Source organism: Trachurus japonicus, chromosome 15, assembly GCF_045865225.1.
Source record: "Trachurus japonicus isolate A0001 chromosome 15, Traja_1.0".
Taxonomy (NCBI): Eukaryota; Metazoa; Chordata; class Actinopteri; order Carangiformes; family Carangidae; genus Trachurus; species Trachurus japonicus.
In genome coordinates, this window is record NC_140921.1 from 15,983,364 (window position 1) to 16,006,147 (window position 22,784).

The following is a 22,784-nucleotide window of genomic DNA, read 5'->3' on the forward strand; positions in this document are numbered from 1 at the left end:
GGGATCGCTCCAGGACGGTTGAGCCCCATAAAAATCACAGTGTGGCAATAATTAGAATGTATGTGATACAAGGTCAATATTGACTTCATAAAACATAAACGAAAAGAAAATGTATTATAGCATGCTGAACAGCAGCTGCCCTAAAAATAAATATCACAGGATGTATTAGTCAAACTATTTTTCTTACAACTGAGACTCATACTCATTACTGCTCTAAGCACTGTAAGCGACTGGCTGTATCATTCCCCATTAATTAGACTGAGACAAAGAGTAGACACCACACACACACATTATATATGCTCATACACACGCATACACACCCTGGTCATTAATGGTTACCTGTGGGCAACAATCATCAATGATGTGAGTGTGAACTAGGAAATCAAAACACTGAACCCACACATCTTTAAGGGTCACACTCCTTCAAAATACGAGCCCAGATGAAAGCTGATGAATTTTTAATTCTTATATTTCCCATTTTCTATCTTAAAAACTTAAACTTTTTATTGAATGGTGATAATAATATTCACCACATGGCATACAGAAAAACAGAACATCTTTCTAAGCAACTTGGCTCAAAATTTGGTGACATTTAATTTTGAAAGAGTACACTAGCAGGGAAGAGGAAAATATCTATTCCACTAAATCTTTCCTCTGGGCTCTGGAAAAGGTTACACTAGAGAAAATAAACAAAAATATTAAGGGAGCAATTGAATCCATTTACATATCAGGATGTGATCAAATTGCACCAGTCATGCAGATCAGATTTTTCTTTCCACACTGCAAGAAGTAAAATAGCATCTAACATTCACTCAGATTGAATGGCCCCCAAAAAGGTAAACAGGCATTATGCCTGGCATGCTCTTTAGTCCAAAACAAATGAAAGATAGATCAAATCAAGACAGTTCCACAAACATTGCTGCCCAAATCTGAGATTTTACAGGTGTGCCTATCCAAGACATTTTTCTTCAGTCAGGTGCAAACTGGTGAATAGAAACTTAAAAAAAGCATCAAAACCTCATATTGTGAGCAACAAGGCAAGCATCAAACACTTTATGTGATAGTGTCATAGCATGCAGTTACCAAACAGCATGAAGAGGACAATAATCAAACAGAAAGGCATAGCCACTGCAGTACAGATATAAGGACAGGTACGTAGATGCAGACGGTTGCAGTAACTTCTGTGCAGTTGGATTGTTTCTCAAACACCAAACTGACAGGAAGTGACCTCACTTAAGAACATCTACTCGAGAGACGCACGAGCATGACTGTACATGGTGGCTGAGACAGACAGACAGACAGACAGACAGACAGACAGACAGACAGACAGACAGACAGACAGACAGACAGACAGACAGACAGACAGACAGAAAGAAAGACAGACAGACAGACACTCACACACAAACTCTCCCTCTCAGAGTACTCTCTCTCTCTCTCTCTCTCTCTCTCTCTCTCTCTCTCTCTCTCTCACACACACACACACACACACACACACACAGAGAGACGCACACACACAGACGCACATACGTGCACAGATGGATATACATTTAACACTGAGAACATGAGAGGGTGATGGAATGCAAAAGTGAAATGTGGGGCACTTGTGAACATTGTAGCCTTTGGTTATTAAATTTCAGTTTGGATAAACTTAATGCTATCCAAATTCAACAGCTCCATGCCTTTCCTAGTGTGTGAAATGATGAAAAGAAAACAAAGGTTGGCAAGGTGCTGCTGGTGTAAAACCATGGAGAAAAAGACATGCTATCGTATCAGCCACTGCCTACAGCAATGGCAAATAATCAGTCAGTTTATTTCATGATCAACAGATTATCAGTGTTTATCGACACCACCTCTGAGGTCTAAGTTATGTGTATAGAAACTCTTCACTGATCTTGAATCAAAGAACCATGAAGTACTGTTCTGTCGAAATGATTTGAAAACACCATGAGTGGAATAATTAGCTTGGCAAAGCTTACATACAGTAGGGAAACAACTGAGCGACACTGAAAAAGAACTGAAAGTGAGAGAAATAAACTAGGCAAAGGACTGGTAAAGGACAAAACGGAAAAGATCAAAAGAGGTAGATATGGAGAGGGTGAGCGTTTGGCCTTGGTACACCGACAACAGCAAAGACAAAGAAACAGCACTTCTACAAACACGTCCAATTTATCTATCCTCTCTCTGCCTGCAAAGAAGTTAGTGCATTAAGCACAAGGGACACCATAAAAAAGAGTTTGAAAAAGAGGCCTGTGAGATAGAGTTTGGAAAAATATCCTTGGGGAAACTCCCAAAGTCAGAAGCTTTAAAGTGGTGGAGATTGGGTGGAACTTTGGAAGTAAGATAAGGTAGAGGGCATACCGCTTTCGGCTTCTGCAAACAACAAGAAAAAATCTCAAATCAAACAGTTATCATGAACATATAGAAGAAGAGGAGAATATGACTTTTACTGATGTTTTTCAGCCAATTTGGTAGGCACGCCTTATACAGTATGGTCGCAAGTGGTGCAACTCTGTACACATGCTTGTTCGATGTTGAGGTCCTTGCACTAAAAATATTTTTTTTCTAAAAAATGTTTCAACCAAGCTTATCTTAGCAAATGTATAATTAAATAAACTGGCATTGAAAATTTGGCAGTATATTTTCTAGAAAAAGGGGCCAAAAAGGAGTATCATGTTTCGTGCTCTGTCATTAACATCATTATGAAAAAGTAATATAAAAATTATATTAAGTAAAATTACAGAATTAAGATAAAGTTGTTTTCAATAACTTATTAAGCTAGGAGGAAATAAGACCTTGGGAAAAACTCTATATCAAAATAGCCATCATTTGCTTTGCAACCTTGCCAGTACATAAAAACATTTGACACAGGTGAATGGGAAAGGGTGGAAGGGATTTGGCAATTGAGATTACTGAAAAATAGTACTTCATGTTGTTACTGGTGATACGACTGACACTGATGCAGAGTTAGTAGTTATCATACAGACTGAACAGGGACAGAATAGAATTGAGTTCAGGAAACACATGACATGAAATTTGAATGTGCAGAAAATTTAGGTGTGAAGGTTTCAGCACAGTGTAACTGAAATGAGACAAAAAACAATCGTGAAAGTTTTCTTGTTCCAGTGCAGTCGTCTGTTACCTGTCTGAACCTGAATTGACGTTTTAGCCAGATTTTATATTTATTCCTGAAGGGTTTGGTTACATATCAGCCTTGGGAATCTGTAGTTACCTCCACCAATGACAAATAATCATTATTCTCAGTTTCATTAATTTGTTCAATCAATCAAATTTTCTAATCAGATTTAGCACTGATGCCAAGTAGTGATTTCCTGCTATTTTTTCTTGTAGTTGTACTTAAATTAAAGGTTTCAGCATGGCAAAATGCAGATTGAAATAAATGATAAACATTAGTGAATATTACTATATTCACTACTACTAAATATATTATTAAAACACAAATTCAAGTTGACTGTGTAGCCACTGCAGAGTTATGCACAGTCTGTGTGCTTTCTGTACTTATTGCATGTAACTTTTGTTCTATTTAATGTTTTGGGTGGGGAAAATAACCCTTAGTGTACATTTTAAATATGTAAGTCATTTTGTTTGTTCACCAAATTAATAACTAATCAAAATCACATTGATACAGCTGATACAAATATCAGCTGTGTCAGGGAAACAATAGAAAATATCACACATATCAGAGCTGCCAAGAGGATTTGGGGGAAGAAACATAGGTATTTATTAGAAGCAAATCACTCAGTGGTTCACAGCCCTTGTATCTAATGTTAATGGGAGAAAGATCTAGTCCACAAACCTGCTCTCTCTCTGCTCAGACTTGTATTCGATGGCAATAAGCAACAGCTTCAGCTTCACATAGCACAGCCTGTAAAACATGAGAATTCATTAGGAGAACAGAATATAAGCCGATCACTGCTGAGTTTAAAGACCTTTGAAATTATTTTTCTTCCATCCCCACAGCCCATATTGTCTTTTTTTCTCTGCCTTACTTTTGAATTATTAGCGACCTACCATTGACAGAGGGCTTGCTGAGTGGGGAAAGAGTGATACTTACTCACAGACAGTGGGGAAGGAGAGGCCCACAAAGGCACTGGACAAATACTCTGTGTACATCTCATTGGCCACTCCTTCAAGGTAATACTTCTGCCATGTGTCCTCCTCAATCTGACAAAAAACAAGCACGGAAATGTCACATGTGAAGATTAAGAAAAGGAAGAATAAAGCAACACTGTTTCCCTTCCAATCCAAGCAATCCAATGTGGTCTGCAGATGTTCTCCCGCACAACATCAGCCTGGTCATTATAAGCTGATCCATCATCTTTATGACATGAGAACAGTTCTTTGATAGAGGCAAGCACCTCTTCAATTTTGAGCTGCAGAAACACTGAACAGATTCCATATGAAATGTCACAGTAAAAATATGACGTGCCAGGATGACTGAAAACACTCTAATAGAAGCCTTTCTCTGGACAAAGATGTCAAAATTTCCCAGGGAATGTGCTGTGTCTGATGGATCTAGTCCATCTGTCAGCAGAGAACTTACTGTATCAATTTATTTCACCTCACCTTCAATCTCAGTATAAATCATCTCATTTACAAAAATGCAATGCAGGGATTCATTCATCCATATTACTTCAGTCTGTTCAGAAGGAGTGACTGAGACATGGCAAGTTAATCTTGTCCTCTGTGTTACCTCAATGAAGGACCTCATGGAGAATAGGTTGGCTAGCATTGTGGACAGGCCCTGAGCCAGACAGCTCTGGGCAATGAAGCCTGCCTTCAGCTCCGCCAAGCAGATAGCATCGTCACCCTCCTTCCAGTTCCAGCTTGGAATGTTCAGCAGATGGGCCTTCATCACATGATACAGACGAGGGAGGTCACAAGACACAGAGAGCTCACATTCAGTCATTCAAAGCCCTTACAGGAATACTTCAACATTTTGCAAAGTATGCCTGTTTGCTCTCTGAATATGATAGTAAATACAGAGCTTGTGCCAGCATCCAAATGGCTTAGCGCATATACACTGGAAATCAGGGGCCTTGCGTTGAAGTTTGGTTTGTTCCTCCTTTGAATAGTGTTTCCCCTCTGTTAGAAATACCTTTCCCATAGCCCTCCCTCCCTCTGTGGTTGGGCTTAGAGCTCTGGTAAGGTAATGATTATTTATTCCCTAACGTAGCACCCTCAAAAATTCCACAATGGGACAAAAAACACAGGCATCTAGTATCATGACTACATAGTTCCAACAATCCTTAAATGCAATTTGTTTGAAAAGTACGCATTGTACTGTCAGCGCTGTCAGTGTTGACACACTTTGACGATGATTAGTAATTTTTTTAAGTCTCAATTTGCTGCTCACTATTTAGTAACAACTGAGTGTCAATTACACAGGGAGGAGAATATGAGCAGTAGAACATAATCCTTGCAACTCCAAATTACTGCATTTACAATACATGTCTTTCCTATGAAGACATTTTCCTTGAAATGTTTATAACATAATTTGAATGTGCCTAAAAATTGATAATACAATAAATCATTCATTTGGAATTTTTCAAGCTTTCATGTTAGCCTCCTCTCAGACATGTATTTACATAGAAACCCTATATAACCCTATATACTATAAGTTGTATACAGTGTGAAAGGGTGCTCCAAGGTAAATATGAATGTCTGTATTGTGCTGCTCTTTTTATGTACTGACTTAAAACTGAGGTTTGTACCCAACGATGAAACCAACTGCTATCTATTTACAGTCCAGCTGTTAAACAGAAAGAGTTGTGGTTTATCTGCTGTCAAAAACTTTCTGCCATGTGAGGGAGAACAGAGACCAGTCAAAATGAGGCAAAGCAATCTCATACAGTATACCCCAGGCCAGTGAAGGTTTTTTTAAAATCATTATTATTTTTTTTACCTTGTTATGATATTGGAGCATCTGCGTGATTATTCTAATCTTGGGATGATAGTTCTTGATTGAGATGACCCTTGAAAAGAGGCAGAAACAGTGAACAATGAATGCTGTATGTAACACCTCATCTAGTCTCTGTCTGCCGCTTTCAATGTCAAGATGATTCAATACCTCATGATGTTGGAGGCATCTTCAGCATCGGGATCTGCACAGTATTTGTTGGCAAGGATTAAACAGGCATCTGCTGACTCGATCTGTGTGTAGAAGACCAAAGAAACACATATGGTGAAATGATAATACACCCCAGTATTTATTCACAGGCACCGAGTGCTTTCAGAAAATTGCCTCTGTCTTTTTCTCATAAAATTATACAAATTAGTGGGTTGAACAATGACTAGTGTCAATACTATGAGCAATACTCTTCATCAATATACCACAGCCTTTACCTCTTTTCTTTCTTCTGTCTCTATCCATTTTGGTTAAGAAGTAAAAATAATAACTGACATGGATAGCCATATATTGTCACCCTGTTCTGCTTTGCTGTACTCTATATACCCACTAAAATGAAAAAATATTCAAATGTTCAAACAGGAAACCTCAAAATGTCTGGTTTAGTGAAAGGACTCTGCTCTTAATCTGTCCAATTTAATCTATAATTTTTTGTGTTTTTCCTCCTCCAAGAGTCCTGTCACCAACTTCACCAAGTGTACCTTCACACGGGCCAGATCGTGAGGGTTGAGAACAGATCCCTGGTAGAACTCCACTTGGGTAAAATGGCGTTTGAACAAGGCTTCCAGCTCAAGATTAGGGGAAATACTAACACACAGAGAAAAGGGGAGAGGAGTTAGCGCATGTATGGCTACCTCATGTATACACGTCGACTGCGCATTGTTTCGAACATTGTGTGCAGTGCAAACCTACACGTGGTGAGGAAGAATAAGTTAACTTACTTATGGAGAAAAACAATTTCTACATTGACATCATCCCTGTCCTTGTGTAGGAAGTCTTTGAGGAAGTTGGAGACACTTTCGAGGGTAATATGACCACAGACCACAATATGCCTGGAAGGGGGGAAGAAATCATCTTGAGTGGGCAACATAAATCACTCCAGACACTGGCATGTCTCCCAAAGATAATCAGTCAAACCAAAGCACTCTAACATCTAACTTAAATATAGAGTGAAAAAAAATCTATATACATGTCAAGAAATGTTGTTTCAAAGCAAACAAGTAACTGAATTATATCTTTTTGACCATAAAAGTGAATATTTTCCCCCATGTAATGAAAGTGGTTAAATTCTGCACGACAAGTGCAATCAAACACTCAACTCTGAACCACTTTAGAAAATCTAAGATATAATCACACAGCCCACAGTGGTTGGACTGTCATCCGTTCTCAATATAAAAACTACCCCTTCAGCCAAACCACCCCCTTTGTGAGCTGAATGGATGTTGACAAAGACATGTACATCAATATGCTTGTGCTTTTATACAGAACATTACTAAAACTTTCAAAGTGATTTGGAGGCCTGTGGTTGACACAAACTCTAAACAGGACCTCAGAGTATTTGACGGGTCCCTGGCAGGATTCAGTAGTGCATTACAGCTGAGAGAGCTGTCAGAGGGTGCACAGAGCTGATTACAGCACAGAGGAAGTGCGCGGTCAGATTAGAGTGATTTTTGGGTTGAAGTTGTGTGTCCCTGGTTGTCCTCTGACTGCACTGTAGGCCAGAGTGATCAAGTTCAAAGGTTGGCCTCTCAGTTTTATCAGCTATGAGGGTCGTTGTAATAAGATTTTAATAAGACACAGGGAGTTTGGACAGTCACTGTCCAAGTCTTATTAAAATCTTCACATCTTAACAATAAAACTTGTGGTGCTTCTGTAAATGTCAAGTTTCAGTGTCCCAGAACTGAGAAAAATATTCATTTTGCTCAAATCATTTATATCATAGGTTTAATCTTACTTTTTAAATGTTGCTATTACACTGCTGTATCTAATGAAAATAATAGCTGTTATTATTAAAAACACTTGGACGATGATACCAAGTATCAGGATTCAATAGCACTGTAAGTATCGGTATCGTGGCTATGATGAGGCAATTTAATCACACTAATCTGGTGGATTTATGACTCTCTGCAGTATATGCTTCATTTGCACTGTGGTAAGATGAACTAGTCTTCTGGACTTTAAGTTAAATGTCACCAAGTCTTTTTGCCAACCCCCTTAGTGAGAAATCCAAACATGCTCAGTAGAATCCAGCCCTTATATTGACATGGATTAGTGTGGATATTCGGCAGACACCCTAATTACCCTATGGAGACCTGTAAGGCAATCTGTGTAATGACAATGGCCTTATCCACTACTTACAAGGATGTGCCAGGAGACAATTGAACCACTTAAGATTTGAGTGTCTGGGTACTGGACCGCTTTGCACTCAACACTAAAGAGATTAAGTTACTCTTTCCTAAAATTAAAAAAAATACATCAGTCATATTTGTTCACTGTTCAAGTTCTTATCATCAGACTAGATTTGTTATGACAGGTTTACCTCAATCTATTATCAGGCTGTTATATAGAAGAAGGAAGCTCTGGCTTACACATTAACCTTAAACTGTTGACGTCTAAAATTGTATAGAACATTAGTGAAATCTGACTCAGTTTGGCAGGTTGAAAGGAAACAGAGATATTTGTGTTAGATGAGAACCATAGTCCAGATCACTGTACGTTCTCCTATCCTGTACCAGATGGACTGGGCAGGGCTGAACTGAAGTGGACTTGGCAAAGTAATGTGACAGACATATTGAGAGAATGGCAGTTTGTGAATGTTGCAGGACATAATGGTCTTCACAGATGTCGCCTCTGTCCTTTAAGAGAATCTAATGAGCAGCCGTGATCGCATGGTTGGCCAGAGTTGAGCAAAGGGCCGTGTGGTCTTACAAGCTGATGAGCTGAGATGTCTGTGGGCAGCCAGCAGAATTTGGCACAAGACTTCGCTCATTTCATGAGATGAAAAACATCAGTCATGTTTTCCTATTCTCAGCATCCAGATGCCCTTCTCCAAGGGTGGAAGTAAGGTACAGATTTATAAGGCGTATTATTTGGCTTGTGTGGGTTTAACATTCAGTACCGAATGGCAGATGAACACACACACAAAAGCACAAACCTGAATCTGTAAATTCATGTTCACAGGTAAACACAGGTGCGCGTACACAGAGCGAATGTGGTGCTGCCTTTCACGCTGAAAAGGCGATTTATCGGCATAGGAAAACTTTCTCTCTCAAGTATAATATTTTTTGTTCCCCTGATCAAGCCACTAATTATTAGAGTCTCTGTATTTAAGAACTTGGCCTGGCTGTATTGAGCTTTCCATGTGCCAGTAGTGGCATCAAATTCAATACTGAGATCATGGCTAGTTAAATAGGATATAAAAAAGGATATCATGGATAATTCAACCATTTAAAAATGCTTCATGATACCTCCCCCCTGGTCAACCTGATTGTACAGTACAGTTTAAGATATAGAAATGACTAAAAACAAAAAATTAAAATAAAGCACTTAAAGGGCACAGATTTTTTTTTTAACAGGAAAATCATACCTGGCAACCCAGAAACTAAAAAATAAAATAAAAATAATAATAAGTGTGGTACACAATCACATTCAATGCAAAGGGGTATTACACAGCATGCACACAAAACATGCAGAAAGGCAACATCCCAGGATGTCACTGGGGATGCACAGAGTACAATATGAACAAGCACGAAGAGCTCAAACATCAGCAACAGAGGTCACTCACTTAATACTGCTCTAATCCTTAGGTCAGTGATGAGTTTACTGCAAGAATCATCATCAAAATGTTGCAATTTACACATGAGGGTTCCCCTTAATTTGTATCATCTTTCAGGAAATTCTTAGGCAACAGGTGAAAGTGCATCTCCTGTAATGTCAAGAATCAACAGTGCCATGTGTAGTCATCACATGCTAATCAGAATTAAGTGAGTACATTTATATATACTGCATATTGTCTTTACAGTGCGGTAGTATGCCGACTCTTCACAAGTCAGCCCTATGTACATTTTACCATTATGTAAAGGGAGTGTCTGTGTTAAGGCCTGACAGTGTGCGAGTCTCTGCGTCTGCACGCCTCAAGTTGCTAACCCATACAGACGACTTTCAAAGGTGTATGTCAGAGTTCAGCCAGGGTTGAAGCCAGTTTCCGTGCCAATCCTTCTGTTGAAGTTGGGGCTAATGGAAACCATAGAGCCATAATGGAAACCACAGAGCCCCGAGTGCAGTGTGGGCGCCAACACAACGCAACACTTGTCATTATTATATCAGCATACACAGGCTGAGAGCTGTCACTGCACTCACGGGTGTATGGTACACTGCACAGAGTACTATAAGCAACACTAGCATGAGACTGAAACTCAGTACAGACCCAATGTGACTTCCAAATAACCTTCAAGGCCTGTTTCAAGTGACTGCAGCCAGCCAGAGAGATCAAATAAGGGTTACATTTAAAATACCTCACAATGTATTGTGACCTCATTGTTTGCTAGTTCTGTAATCAGTCTGATACTTGTAATCTCCTAATCTCATTTCCATGATGGATTTTTTTTTCTGTTGATAGCTGCTAAATTTTAATGCACTGAACCCCAATGTCAATCTTAAACCCACATGACAGACCTGTTTTGTCTATGTGTCAGGTCCTATCCATGTAAACACCAAGCACATACATATCTAAATGATTATGCAAAGAGCCTGGTTCCACACTAATCCTGTGTGTTTGGTGGGTCTCCTCGAAATGTTACGATAAATTCACACTACATATCTACACGGAAAGAGAGATGGACGGGGGCCGTGGAAGGAGAAAATTAAGTGTGTGGGAAAAACTATCCTCAGTTTTGACAGGGGTTTCTCTCAACACCCATCTGTGAGTCTGGGCTGAGGTCACTGGCCAAACATAGCATTTCATCAATCTTGTCCCAATGACAGGCAAACATCATCGAACAAAGGCTTTTTTCCTATGCCTCAATCTACTGCTGACTGTCTGGAATCCACCCTGCTGAAACCAAGGGAAGTAAGATTGGAAAAGAGAAACAGAGCGAGAAAGAGAAGACAGCATGGTAGTAGATGCTGAGTGCTACGGAAGAAAATGAGAAGAAAAGGGAAGAAGGAAAAAGAAAAAGTCTGCCCTCCCTATTCTCCACATTTGGATTAAAATAAATCTGTGTGCTGAATATCAGTAAGGTTTGAGCCACGAGGGGAGGAGAACAATACTGCACAATAAGTACTGTGGTAATCCTGTACAAACAGTAAAATGACCACAGTGTCACACATACTTAACAGTGCACTGGAACCTCTGCTCAGAGAGGCCAATTACACATATACATAAATAACAGGAGCCTCCGGAGACAAACTCCACCACCACACAAAAGACGAGAACCAGGCGAGAACCAAGCAGGCAAAGCAAGCCAAAAGCAATTGAGAGCCTCCGATGGGAGTGAGGCATCCAGCATTCAGGGTGTGGGAGCTGACTGAAGATCAGGGCCAGAGTCATGTCAAGCATTGATGATGCGATGGGCTAGCGGTGACAAACAACAGGTTGATGGCTTTTTCATAGAGTTTGGCAAACAATGAAAAAGCCGCAAGACAGCAGGTTATAACAGAGAGCATGCCAGAGTGATGCAGATAAAGAAAGAAAATCTATAAAACATGCAAAACAAACTCAAGCAAAATGAAACAAGAAAAGAAATTATATCCTGCAATGGTCATTGAGATTGATGATGCTTAAAAAGACCACCAATAATAATGCACTTGCAGATGTTTAAATCTTTCTATTTTCTTGTGGGAAAAAAAATCCTAAAAGCGGATTGTAGGGGTTTCATGACTATTTTCTTTCATTTTGATGGATTAGGATCCTAAATCATCCCCATAGGCAAGACAGTATTAATGAGAGACTGGATCTGAATAGAATCAGAAATGGGACAAGACATTGAGCACAGATCTACTGGATAGAAGCACCACAGGTTAGTATACTGCAAGTCTACAGTGTAGTAGTCATGAAAGCTCTATTTTCCAAATCAAATTAAAGCGCAACACAGGATGTTTCAAAGAGGACAAAGAAAGAAAATGAACGGCACACAAATGACTTCAGGAAAGCTCTGAGTGAAGGACAGATAGAGGAAGATATAGAAAAGGGTAGAGAAAAAAGAAGACAAGGCTAGAGAGAAAGACAGAGAGACAAAGTGAAAGAGAGTAAAGGGGCATGGACATGTATGTCCTAATGGCCAAGGTCTCCAGTCACGCAGTGTGACTTGATGCTATAATATAACTTTACTGTTCTAAAAGGTCAAGTTAACTAACCCCCAGTAACTACAAAACTTCAGGGGGGTGCACTTGAGTCACACAACCACACCTTGTCTGGATTTCAACTTACTTTCTGCCTCGTGTTGAGTTATAACTCCCTCCGTATTTCTTCCGATTAAGGATGAGAGCAGCAATTTCTGGCACGTAGCGAGCAAACATGGCCTACATGCATGGAACAGAAAAAAGAAAAAGGCATGCAGAGAGGGTTCTACCGCACACAGAAAAACAGCAGAACCATCTGGAATACTTACTTTCTCCCATTAACCGCACTATAGGAACCACCATATTTCTTGCGGTTTCCTATTAACTCTATGATTTCAGGGACGTAGCTGGCAAACATGGCCTAAGGAGAAGATAGAAGACAGAAGAAGAGACTAAAAAAGAGACTACTAAGCCGCAGAGTGGGTGGTGGGGAAACTGGTGCGTGAATCCAGATTTCTGAGGGGAGAAAAATATTACTTTGGAAATGAATGAGAGAAAAAAGCTCTCTCATTGTCGGTAAACTTTATAATCATGAAAGAGATCTTCGTATACCAAAAAGAGTCTTGTTTTTGCTGTTGAGTAAAAAAAAATAGCCCCAGTCTTTAAAGGTAGAGGTTTAGGAAAAGGTTTAGTCAAGAATTTTGTCACAGCTGTTGAGTAGTCAGTCTGTGATAGCACCGAAAACCTTTATGGAGAGCAGAGGTCTAAAAGCTGAGGGAGAATAGAATAAAAACCTATGTGCCATGTTTTGTCCAACAAACACAGATGATGTGGCAGGTTGATTTGAATAGGCCCACCTGATGGTCCACAGCTGCAAAACACATTAAGACTCATTTGTTGGGCTGGAAAATGAGCTGGATGCATTTTGCAAAGTTTCACAGCCATTTATTGCAGGAGAGGGTGGTTTAAGTTTACCATCTAACAATGGGGTTCTCACTGACACTACTCATCTAGTCTAACATCTACTATAAGAAACAAAGACATGCCCTTGCCCTTGTAAATACACACTTAAATCATGCTTGCAAAGTTTACCTATGCATTACCAGGAATAATGTGAAATGACGTGGGTTTGAAATGATTCCTGGATTTAAAGTATCTCCAGCCTGGAGTCATTATTCAGCCACTGCTGCTGATAGGAAGCAGCTTGAGGTACTAGCCTAAAGACTTCCAGAGCTTTCAACGCGGAGAAAAACACACAACCTATCACCATGGCCACAGCACGGTACACATCCACACAGCTGCAGGTCATCAGTGCATAGTGATAGCTGGCCAAATGCAGAATACAGTAACTGTGATTTGGCTAGATCCTCCATTTTCTGTAAGAGAAGATGGAGGAGGCAAGGTCTTTGCTACGTGCGTGTGCATATGTGCGTGTGAGTTCTCACAGGTGTGTGTACCCATGCACGCTTGTGTGTAAGTTACTACTGTACACTAGTGGCAGCCCAACAGGACGCTAGATCAGGGGAAGGTGTGGGGGTGGGGAGGGGGGCTGCTGTTGCTGTGGTAACAGTCAGGCTGGCCTAAGCCTCATCTCTCTGCCCCTGTGTTTGTTGGAATTGTGGGAAGAGACACGGGAGGAGGGGTGTCCTGAAACCGCAACTGCTTTTAAGAGAACAGTAACAACATTATCAGACAAAAGCTTATACTCTAATCAAACAAATACAGGAATGACACATACAGGGAGGGGACAGAGGAGCACATAGTACTGTAACTACAGTAGACAAGATACAGTAGGCTAAACAGAAGGATACAGCTACACTATGACGAAGAAATACTGTGTACTGGTGCAGGCAACATACAGTAGTTCTAACATTTTATAACACTGTGATAAAATATTACACAATACTATCATAAAAGCATTTAAATGTATTTTTCATTATTCAATCATATCTTGCATCATTTTGAATGACAGATGGGAACAGGCAGGATTTTAGGAAGGGGATACAGGGAGTGAGGGGAAAAATAAAAAGCCTGATTTTACCAAACCACCAAGGATGAAGAAGACCATAAACAGGCGCCCCAGGGTAGTTTTTGCATAGACATCCCCGTAGCCCACTGTAGACATAGTCACCATCAGCAAATACACACATTCCCAATAGGAAAGTGACTGGGAATTTTGGAAGTTTTCCCAAGGATCCCCTGAGTTTTCCACCTAAAATGGAAATCGGAGAAGTAGGGAAGCATAATTAGACATAACTCTAACCACCAATTTGTAAACAGGGTTTTGAATAAAGAAACTACTTCATCAAGTTTGATTAAATCCAGCTTCAAGTGCTCCTGCATCCATCTGTGCTATTGCCACCCATAATTTACACACTGAGCTTAGGCTGCCATCTAGTGGTAGAAACAGCTCAATGCTGAGATGTTGAGCAGAACTGCCAATACACAGTGTATATTTTATGTACTATTGTTTTGAATAATTCTCTTTATAGATTTTTCCTAAGTTTGAGAGTTTGACAGAGGAAAGTGGCAGGAAACCAGAAGAAGCATAGAATAAATATCTATGGCCAGACTTGAATCGCAGAAATCCAATGACATGTTATACTGGTGTTATCATATAGTATTGAAAAATCTTTGATTTAAATTCACAAGATGTTTCACAAGTTATAAGTTATATGTCATCATTCAGTCCTTAAAGAGGTAAAAACAGTTAATGTATTTACTTGTGACTTTGCTGTTTCCTTCTACTGTAACTGTTGTCATAATTGTCATAATTTACCCAACACTGGTATGGGATCAGTACTAGATATTGACAGGTACTGGATGCGTTGTTGGGAGATAAAAAGTTAGGTTATTTACCCCGTCCTGGAGATGTGAGATAAATGCCATCATAGTTTCCTCCCTTATGATTCATTCTCCAGTTTTCAAATTGCACTGTTGTAAGCATCAGGTGTCTCAGTTGTATTATAGCCAGAACACTGTTACTTACTGGCTCAGTAATCAGAAGATCCCCACTGGCCTTCACATCTGCTCACTTACCAAATGTATGAATCCAGCAGCTGTCAGCCATGTGCTGATAAAGATGGAACATAGGTTCACTAGCTTGATCGAATTGCTGGGTAGAAGAAGAGCAAACATAAAACTCTCAAAGACATTCAGGCTACAATGTCAGAAAAAACAAGTTTTGGAAACTCTTGTCAAAGTTACAGCAGGATTGAACCTAAATAGACTGTGGGGTATATTAATAAAATATATAGTGTTCTGATTACATATCCTGTGTCTGTGTAACTTATATCCTATTATAAAAAAAGTCATTACATACAACTGTGATACTGAGTAAAATAAGATCTATATTAAGTTATTTCTGAGTGATTATATATAGAACTCAAACATATACAGAGTTTTAACAGCCTCATTGTTAGGCATAGGTTTTGGATGTGTTTCTTGTGAATGAGAAAAGCTTTATTCTTACCTTGTTTTCAAGATATTCAAAAACTGTAAGATTTCTGAGAACTGTATTAATCTTAGAGCTCTCAGGAATCTTAAACCTGTGAGAAAAGGAAGAGAGAGAGAGAGAGAGAGAGAGAGAGAGAGAGAAACAAATAATTACATACTGTACTACTGTAAACGACTGATGGTAGTCTCATGACAGATTCAAATTCACATCTGCATGTATCCATAGGCGTTTTCTAAAACATCTTTCTAGCAACAGTGGAGACAGTTAAGAGCAGCAGCTGTGTGTAAACAACACATATGAGGAATTCAGTGAAACAGTACAGTTCAATTGTCTTCAAAACACAGCGCTCAAACACAGCAAAGCACCATACGATGCAAAATTTAGTTCGTAAGACACAAGAAGATGATACATAAAAAAAAAAACCTCAAGATGATGAGTTGGAATTATTTATGCATTCAAACAAGTTAGGAGGAACATCATGTGGCCTACTTTACATGAGCCTCAGTCTGAATCCAAGAGCAGCTCGCTTAGGGATTATAGAACAATGCGACACCTGCCTCATTGTCTTTTTACATAACACCACTGATCCCGTTGGAATGTGTGTGTGCGTGCTTGTGTCTGTGCCTATGTGTTTTCAACTTCATGTCACAAAAGGTGATGTGAATCCCTACTGAGAAGGATCTCTGCAGATATAAAGTGAGTGGCCATATGCTTGTCACCACACATGAGTCAAGACCAACCAACTATAAGTGTCAAATTGTTATTTTCAAGAGTTTGATTAACTAGGCCAAGCCTCCTTCTGAACAACTTCTGAGCACACCTCCAGACAATGCATGGCTGTATGCTGATACCTATGTTGATATGTTGATACTAATGCCCTTACCCCAGTTGCAGAGGATCTGTAAACAGGACCAGACTGAATGTTGAAGTCCTGTCTGCCTTTCCTTTTCCTCATTTCCATGATGGACTTGCCTCACCCTGTACCCATTTTGAAACAGATCGCCACAGGACTTCTTTCGCCTCCATGTCTCTCGGAGGGTCTCCAAATTAGCTTCACTGTGTGTGCGCCGGTACATGAGAAGCTTTGGAGGAATCATTGTTTTACACTGAATGCTGTTCCGAGATCCTTTATAGAAATTAAAATATGTTATCCAATAGATTTATAAAGGGCTAGTAATCCAAAAGCACCTCCAGAACTGACGAGATAATTCCTAAAAGTGAAAAAGGAAGCAAGATTTCACTTTTGTGAAAAACGAAAACCGTCCTTGATACTATACCAAGAACTTCAAAAGTTCCTTGTACAGCAAACACCTCTGACTACGATTAAATCGACGGTCACTGCTGCAGACAGTCAAGCAAAAAGAGACAGGCAGAACTGGCAGATCTTGTCAGTGTTGCCAGGGATTGTGTCTCTGTGAGCAAAATGTCAGCTCTAATATAGGTGTTTTTTTTTTCTTTTTTCATTTTTGTTACACTCTATTTAATCCCCACAACCCAAACAGATTTACCTTTCTCATGCCCCTTTCAGTGCTTTACTATTAACCCTTCGGAAGCTTTGTTCCCATCAACACAAAGCTGTGATAAACCTATTTTCTAAAAAACTGAACCCTGCCAAGGATTAGCAAAGATGAAAATAATGCAGAACAACAACAATAATCCTGACTTAAAATTGAGTGTCCTGTTTCCACAGGAAAATGTCAGTCAACTGACGGGGAAAGACTTCTGTCAGACTGCAAACAGGTATGGCCACATGTTTCCTCTGCAGCAAAATGTGGTACAGTATCTGGGGTTGACGGTCAGTTTCCAAGAGCTTTGGCCATTGTCGCCTTCGCAAGAGAGGTTAAAGGAATAGTTCACCAAAAAAGTTGAAAGTGCATCATTTAGGACATTTTTACAGCCTAACAGTCCTGTATTGACATATTTATTTATGAACGTCAGAGCACACAGGACTGTTTAGGCTGTAAAGATTTTCTAAATGACGTCGTTTCAAGTAAACTCTGGACTTCAGGACACTTCGATTGCAGCAGACAAGCAGTATGGAGGAATATTACAAAGTTTTTGTGTAGTTTTTTTATATATATATATATTTTGGGGGGGCTTTTTTGCCTTTAATGTACAGGATAGTTGAGAGAGAGACAGGAAATGGGAGGCAGAGAGAGGGGGAATGACATGCAGGATAGGGCTGCTCAGCGCGGAATTTGAACCGGGGTCGCCTGCAGCCTGAGCTAAACACCGCCCCGTTTTTGTGTAGTTTTATGGACCTTTTTGTGTTGGGCGCTATTGACTCTCATATAAGGATTTCGTTGGACAACGAACCCCCCTCTCAGGTCTCCAGATGCACTTTGAGGAATAAAAAACTACTCCGTCCGGAGTATTCATCAGCATGAGGGTGAGTCAATAATGACTGAATTTCATTTTTTGGTGAACTATTCCTTTAAGATGTAGCAGTTTTAGTAAACCACCAGAACAGTTGCAGTGGCTGGATTGGAGCTAGCTGGTTAGAAATGTAGCATTGACATTACTTTCCAATGCTGGAGAAAAGCACTTGGAGAGTAAAGGAATAAAGTTTCATTCTGAACTTGCAACACTTACATATAGCTTTCTTATATGGCAAATATGCATAGAAAAGAAATACAATGATGAAACAAATTTTTACAAGTTTTCTAATTATATGACAAAATATCTTTCTACTGTAATATTGCCACACGTAATACAGGGGAAATGTGTACTTCCTTTAATTCTGGTTCTCATAATGTGTACTTGTTTCAGAAATAGACTGGTTTATGTTTTTAAATATTACTGAAAATAATGAACGACTAAAATTATAGAAATGTATGAATTAATATTTATTCATTATGTATTTGTATGTTTTGTGTGCATACATGCTCTTGTTGTGTATAGCCTACATTATTGTAACATTTTTATATTTATTAGGTGTAGGAAATATACACAGGTATGAGAAATGCTCAGAAATGTATAATTCTTTACTACTGAGATCTCAAGGAAATTCAAATTGAACGCAACTGGACTTGGTTATTTGTCTAGGAAGACGTTTCACCTCTAATCCAAGAGGCTTCATCAGTTCATATTCACATCTGACCAGGCTGAGACTGGTCCGACCAATAACCAAGTCCAGTTGCGTTCGATTTAAATTTCCTTGAGAGATAACTATGACCTGGACAAATGAGAATATTCACAGGCTTTACTACTGAGAAGAATTTGTGTTTGTGCTAAGTGTGCATCTGTGTGTCGTGTGTGTACATTCAACACTCTGGGATCACATTTGGTGACTCACTTCCGATCTGGGGACAAAGGTCTGGTCTCACAACACTAAGCACTTATTTGCCTCCAGGGAATGCATGTGCTGTAAGTCAGTACGACGCTTGTCCTCACAAACACAGCAGTACAAATTATGTGTGTTTGCATGTGTGTGTGTGCATGGTGCGAAAACTCTCAATGGAATTCTGGTCCATCAAACACGTGTTCATATATGAGAAAATCTCTTTTCTCAGACATGTTAAAGCCTCTTGCGCTCACACATACGCACATGCACACTCACAGATATACACATGTCAGCTGTCCAGATGCTCATTCAAAAAGGTTTTTCTGGTCTGTGCCCACTCTTACTTCATTGAGGCTTTGCGAGCCACAGCACGGCCTGTGTCACATGTTCTGGCAGAGCAGCCTACTGGGACCTTTTATCAATCAGCAGTCTGGGATAGTTCATCTGGGATAATACTGACAGTCAAGCCAGCCAGAATTAGATTATATGATGCTACACTTGCATCCACACACAAACCGTCAGGCACACACAAACTGTCACACACACGTACACACACTGGACATTCATGCTACATAGAGGGCACATGTATGTACTTAACTCAGAGCACATTTTTTGATATGCTGGGAATTATAACTCAACTCACATCTTGTACAATTATTCAAACATGCAACGCAACGCAACATGTGAGAGGCCTGGCCACAGCAAAGAGGCTTAAACTTCCCACAAATTAGTTTCCGTTCCATGAATGTACATGGAGGCTTCCTGCCAATGGCTGAAAGGCTATATAAGGCGGGTGCACTCATGTCCATGTCAGGTACTGTACTGTAAGCCTCTTTCAGTAGGGAAACAAGGGATCAACCAACAAACAGTATACTAAAGCACCACTAGGAGGCAGTAGCAGGTTAGAATCCAAGCAATGCCTGAGGGCTACTACTGCATTCTCAAAGCCAATGCAGCTCAACATTAAGGGTTGCTGCCATAAAATCATAAACATAACACACCAATCCAATACAACACAGCTTGTAAACATATATTTATTTTATTTCAAACATTTTGCAATATATGTCCACTTTTATTATTCCCTGTGTTTTTCAAAGGCTGGGTAGGATAGCATGAAGTTGGCAAGGTGCTGAGAGTTGGGGTTCAGCAGTCACAGCTACCAGCAATCAAACAGGCATATGCTAATCCCACACTGCCAGGACTCTCTTGGGAGCAATGCTCAGTTCAAGTGGTTAAAGGAGATTAATTCCTTTTTCCAAGGAAGAACTCTACATGCCCCCTTACATTAGCCGCACATCATTCTCCTCCTCTTAATCAATGTCCAATTTGCAGAGGCAGAGAGAACATAACTTGAAATACACACAGCTTGGACTTCCCAGTGAGCAGAGTGGGCGAATACCACATAGCACAGGGCAGAAACCTCTATTAGCACACCTCAACTGGATCTCCAATGGTCTTCTCATGCAGGACCACTGCTGAAGGAGTCAAATGAAAGGTAGTGTAATTATGATGTATTACACAGGCTGCGGTGTGTATTCCCCAGTACTGAATGGAAAGGAAAGATTAACTAATCCACTGGGAATGAGTAGCGCTCACAATACACATTCTTAACAACCACCGTGGCTTCCTTTTAACAAAGCCTGTTGAGGAACAAATATACACTTAACTAAATGAATGTAGCACCAATTATGGATTAGTTTATCGATTATTAGGAAAACCATTATGACCCTGTCAAGCTTCCTAGAGGAAGAGCATGTAGGGGGGTTAACTGTCTTTATGGCAATGCTATTTATATATCAGTTAATGTCAGAGGATGGCATCTGAAAGCAGATCAGACATAAGACACTATATGTCACTGTCATTTCCTTTGACTGTTGCTCTAATAAATTGTGCTTATTTTCTTGTCAGAACATGGTACTGTATGTTCTAATTTCCATATTAATAAACGCTAAAAACAGCTGATCGTGATTCCTGTCCAATCTCCTAGAGGCTGAGAATGAACAGACACTTTCAGCACCCCATTAGTATTCTGGGAGCTATCACCAGCCTGTTAGGGCACACTATATCCAACTGCAGATTCACACTGTTAATTTTATAACAGAGGATTTGCAACACTTTATGTAGCCTTTAACACATGGGAAAACACACCAACAAGTAAACACACCCTGCCATGCCAGCAGGAGATCTGTTACTATGATGTACTGTTCTTAGATCCAGCACTGCAGAAATAAAATGCTCTATGACGAAGATGCCATTTGATATGTCATCCTCACAAAAAATAGTCCTCAAGATTCATCCCTTTGCAGAATAATAGTAATAAAAATAAATGCAAATCAGGAGCACAGGAATCTAGGGCATCTCTCACAAGCAATAAATTTACACTCTACACAACGACACTGCAGCTGCACTGTATAGAAAACAGGTCTTTGCTCTCCACGTCAACCCCAGATGCAGGACATTTAATAATCGCAGGTAATTATTCACAGCAGATTGTCAGGCAGCAGCCAGACCCCTATTTCACAGTCTTTCATCATCCTCATCAAGGCCCTAACACTGACGGTTTTCTCAGGATAAGATGAGGACACCTTACATCATGAATACCAGAAGCCAGATTACTTGACTTGGCCATATCTAATTCATTACACAGCTTGCTTCCTGTGAAATTCATGGGCCACTGTGAGCTTCTTAAGAAACCTTCATCACCTCAGAGATCAGACTTTCACAGTTTCAAATTGCTTCACAGATTGAGTGATTCAGTGGGCATGTAGAAACAAGAACATACTCTGCAGGATAGAAGGAGAATCCCTGAATCAATGACAGAATAGTTTGGAACATTAATGCTATCCCTTATAATAATGTTCTCCCCAAAGTGAATGCTAAGATCTAGGAGCTTCACACCATCACTGCATCAATGCAACAATTTCAACAGGGCAATAAATGAGCAGTCTGGGTTGTGAACAAGCAAACTGCTGAGCTAAGATATTTTTATGAGCTGCTGGGCAGTTGAATTTCCCTTTGGGGATAAATAAAGATAAAGTTCTGTCTGTCTGTCTGTCTGTCTGTCTGTCTGTCTGTCTGTCTGTCTGTCTGTCTGTCTGTCTGTCTGTCTGTCTGTCTGTCTGTCTGTCTGTCTGTCCATCTATCTATCATTACATTTTCCAGAATCCAAGGTGATGTCTTAAGTCCTATTTTTATAGATATAGAAAGGCAGCAATTCTTTATGTTCGAGAAGCTAAAACCAGTGAGTATTTGATTGAAGAAAAAAGGGAAACAAGTCATCCACTGTTAAAACAGGTCCTCGTAAGTTTTCCGCAGATCTGCCTATTTTACAGTAAACAATTGTTGCCCAGTTTGCTCAGAAATGAATTATTATTGCTGATAATTGTTATTATTATAGATCTTGTCACAGCAGATAATTTGACTGAAAAGCACAGATGTTGCTAATGTCATTCATGATGCTTCTGTTCCAGTAAACCATGAGAGTGTGACAGTGACCCAGCATGCACAATACTGGGAGGCTGAAACTGAAGCAGCTAAATGGAATTCAGCCATCATGAAATCTATGACTGACACCTGTGATGTGAAAATAACATTACAGAGAAAAAAAGGCATATAGGATTGTTTATACTTTTAAAAGTAGAGGTGCTTTGCAACCAAAAACAGAACACAGCTACAAAGAAACTCTTTTACTGCAGTGTAATTTAGGCCACAATACTCTGAATGCAATGAGAAAAGTAGGTCGTTATGTAATGCAGGTTAGGGTGTTTTCCAGTCTGCTCATGCAAGATTGTGTCTGACTGTGTGTGTGTGTGTGTGTGTGTGTGTGTGTGTGTGTGTGT

General features: G+C 39.8%; 1 protein-coding gene across 25 annotated transcripts in view; it reads right to left on the reverse strand.

The window, feature by feature from the left end:
* Positions 1 to 22,784, reverse strand: part of kcnma1a (potassium large conductance calcium-activated channel, subfamily M, alpha member 1a) — a 136,499-nt gene that overhangs the window by 40,328 nt on the left and 73,387 nt on the right. For 21 of the 25 annotated variants that reach the window (XM_085799922.1, XM_085799925.1, XM_085799918.1 and 18 more), the window contains exons 6-16: positions 15,678 to 15,753; positions 15,245 to 15,320; positions 14,247 to 14,417; positions 12,535 to 12,626; positions 6,868 to 6,978; positions 6,628 to 6,733; positions 6,089 to 6,171; positions 5,924 to 5,993; positions 4,712 to 4,867; positions 4,073 to 4,182; positions 3,815 to 3,883 (exon numbers count right to left, since the gene is read on the reverse strand). In XM_085799922.1, coding sequence (XP_085656048.1) covers positions 3,815 to 3,883; positions 4,073 to 4,182; positions 4,712 to 4,867; positions 5,924 to 5,993; positions 6,089 to 6,171; positions 6,628 to 6,733; positions 6,868 to 6,978; positions 12,535 to 12,626; positions 14,247 to 14,417; positions 15,245 to 15,320; positions 15,678 to 15,753 — 1,120 coding nt within the window. Of the gene's footprint in view, positions 1 to 2,358; positions 2,371 to 3,814; positions 3,884 to 4,072; positions 4,183 to 4,711; positions 4,868 to 5,923; positions 5,994 to 6,088; positions 6,172 to 6,627; positions 6,734 to 6,867; positions 6,979 to 12,353; positions 12,446 to 12,534; positions 12,627 to 14,246; positions 14,418 to 15,244; positions 15,321 to 15,677; positions 15,754 to 22,784 lie in introns of all 25 variants that reach the window. The other 4 variants (XM_085799929.1, XM_085799930.1, XM_085799926.1 and 1 more) reach the window with 2 other exon arrangements.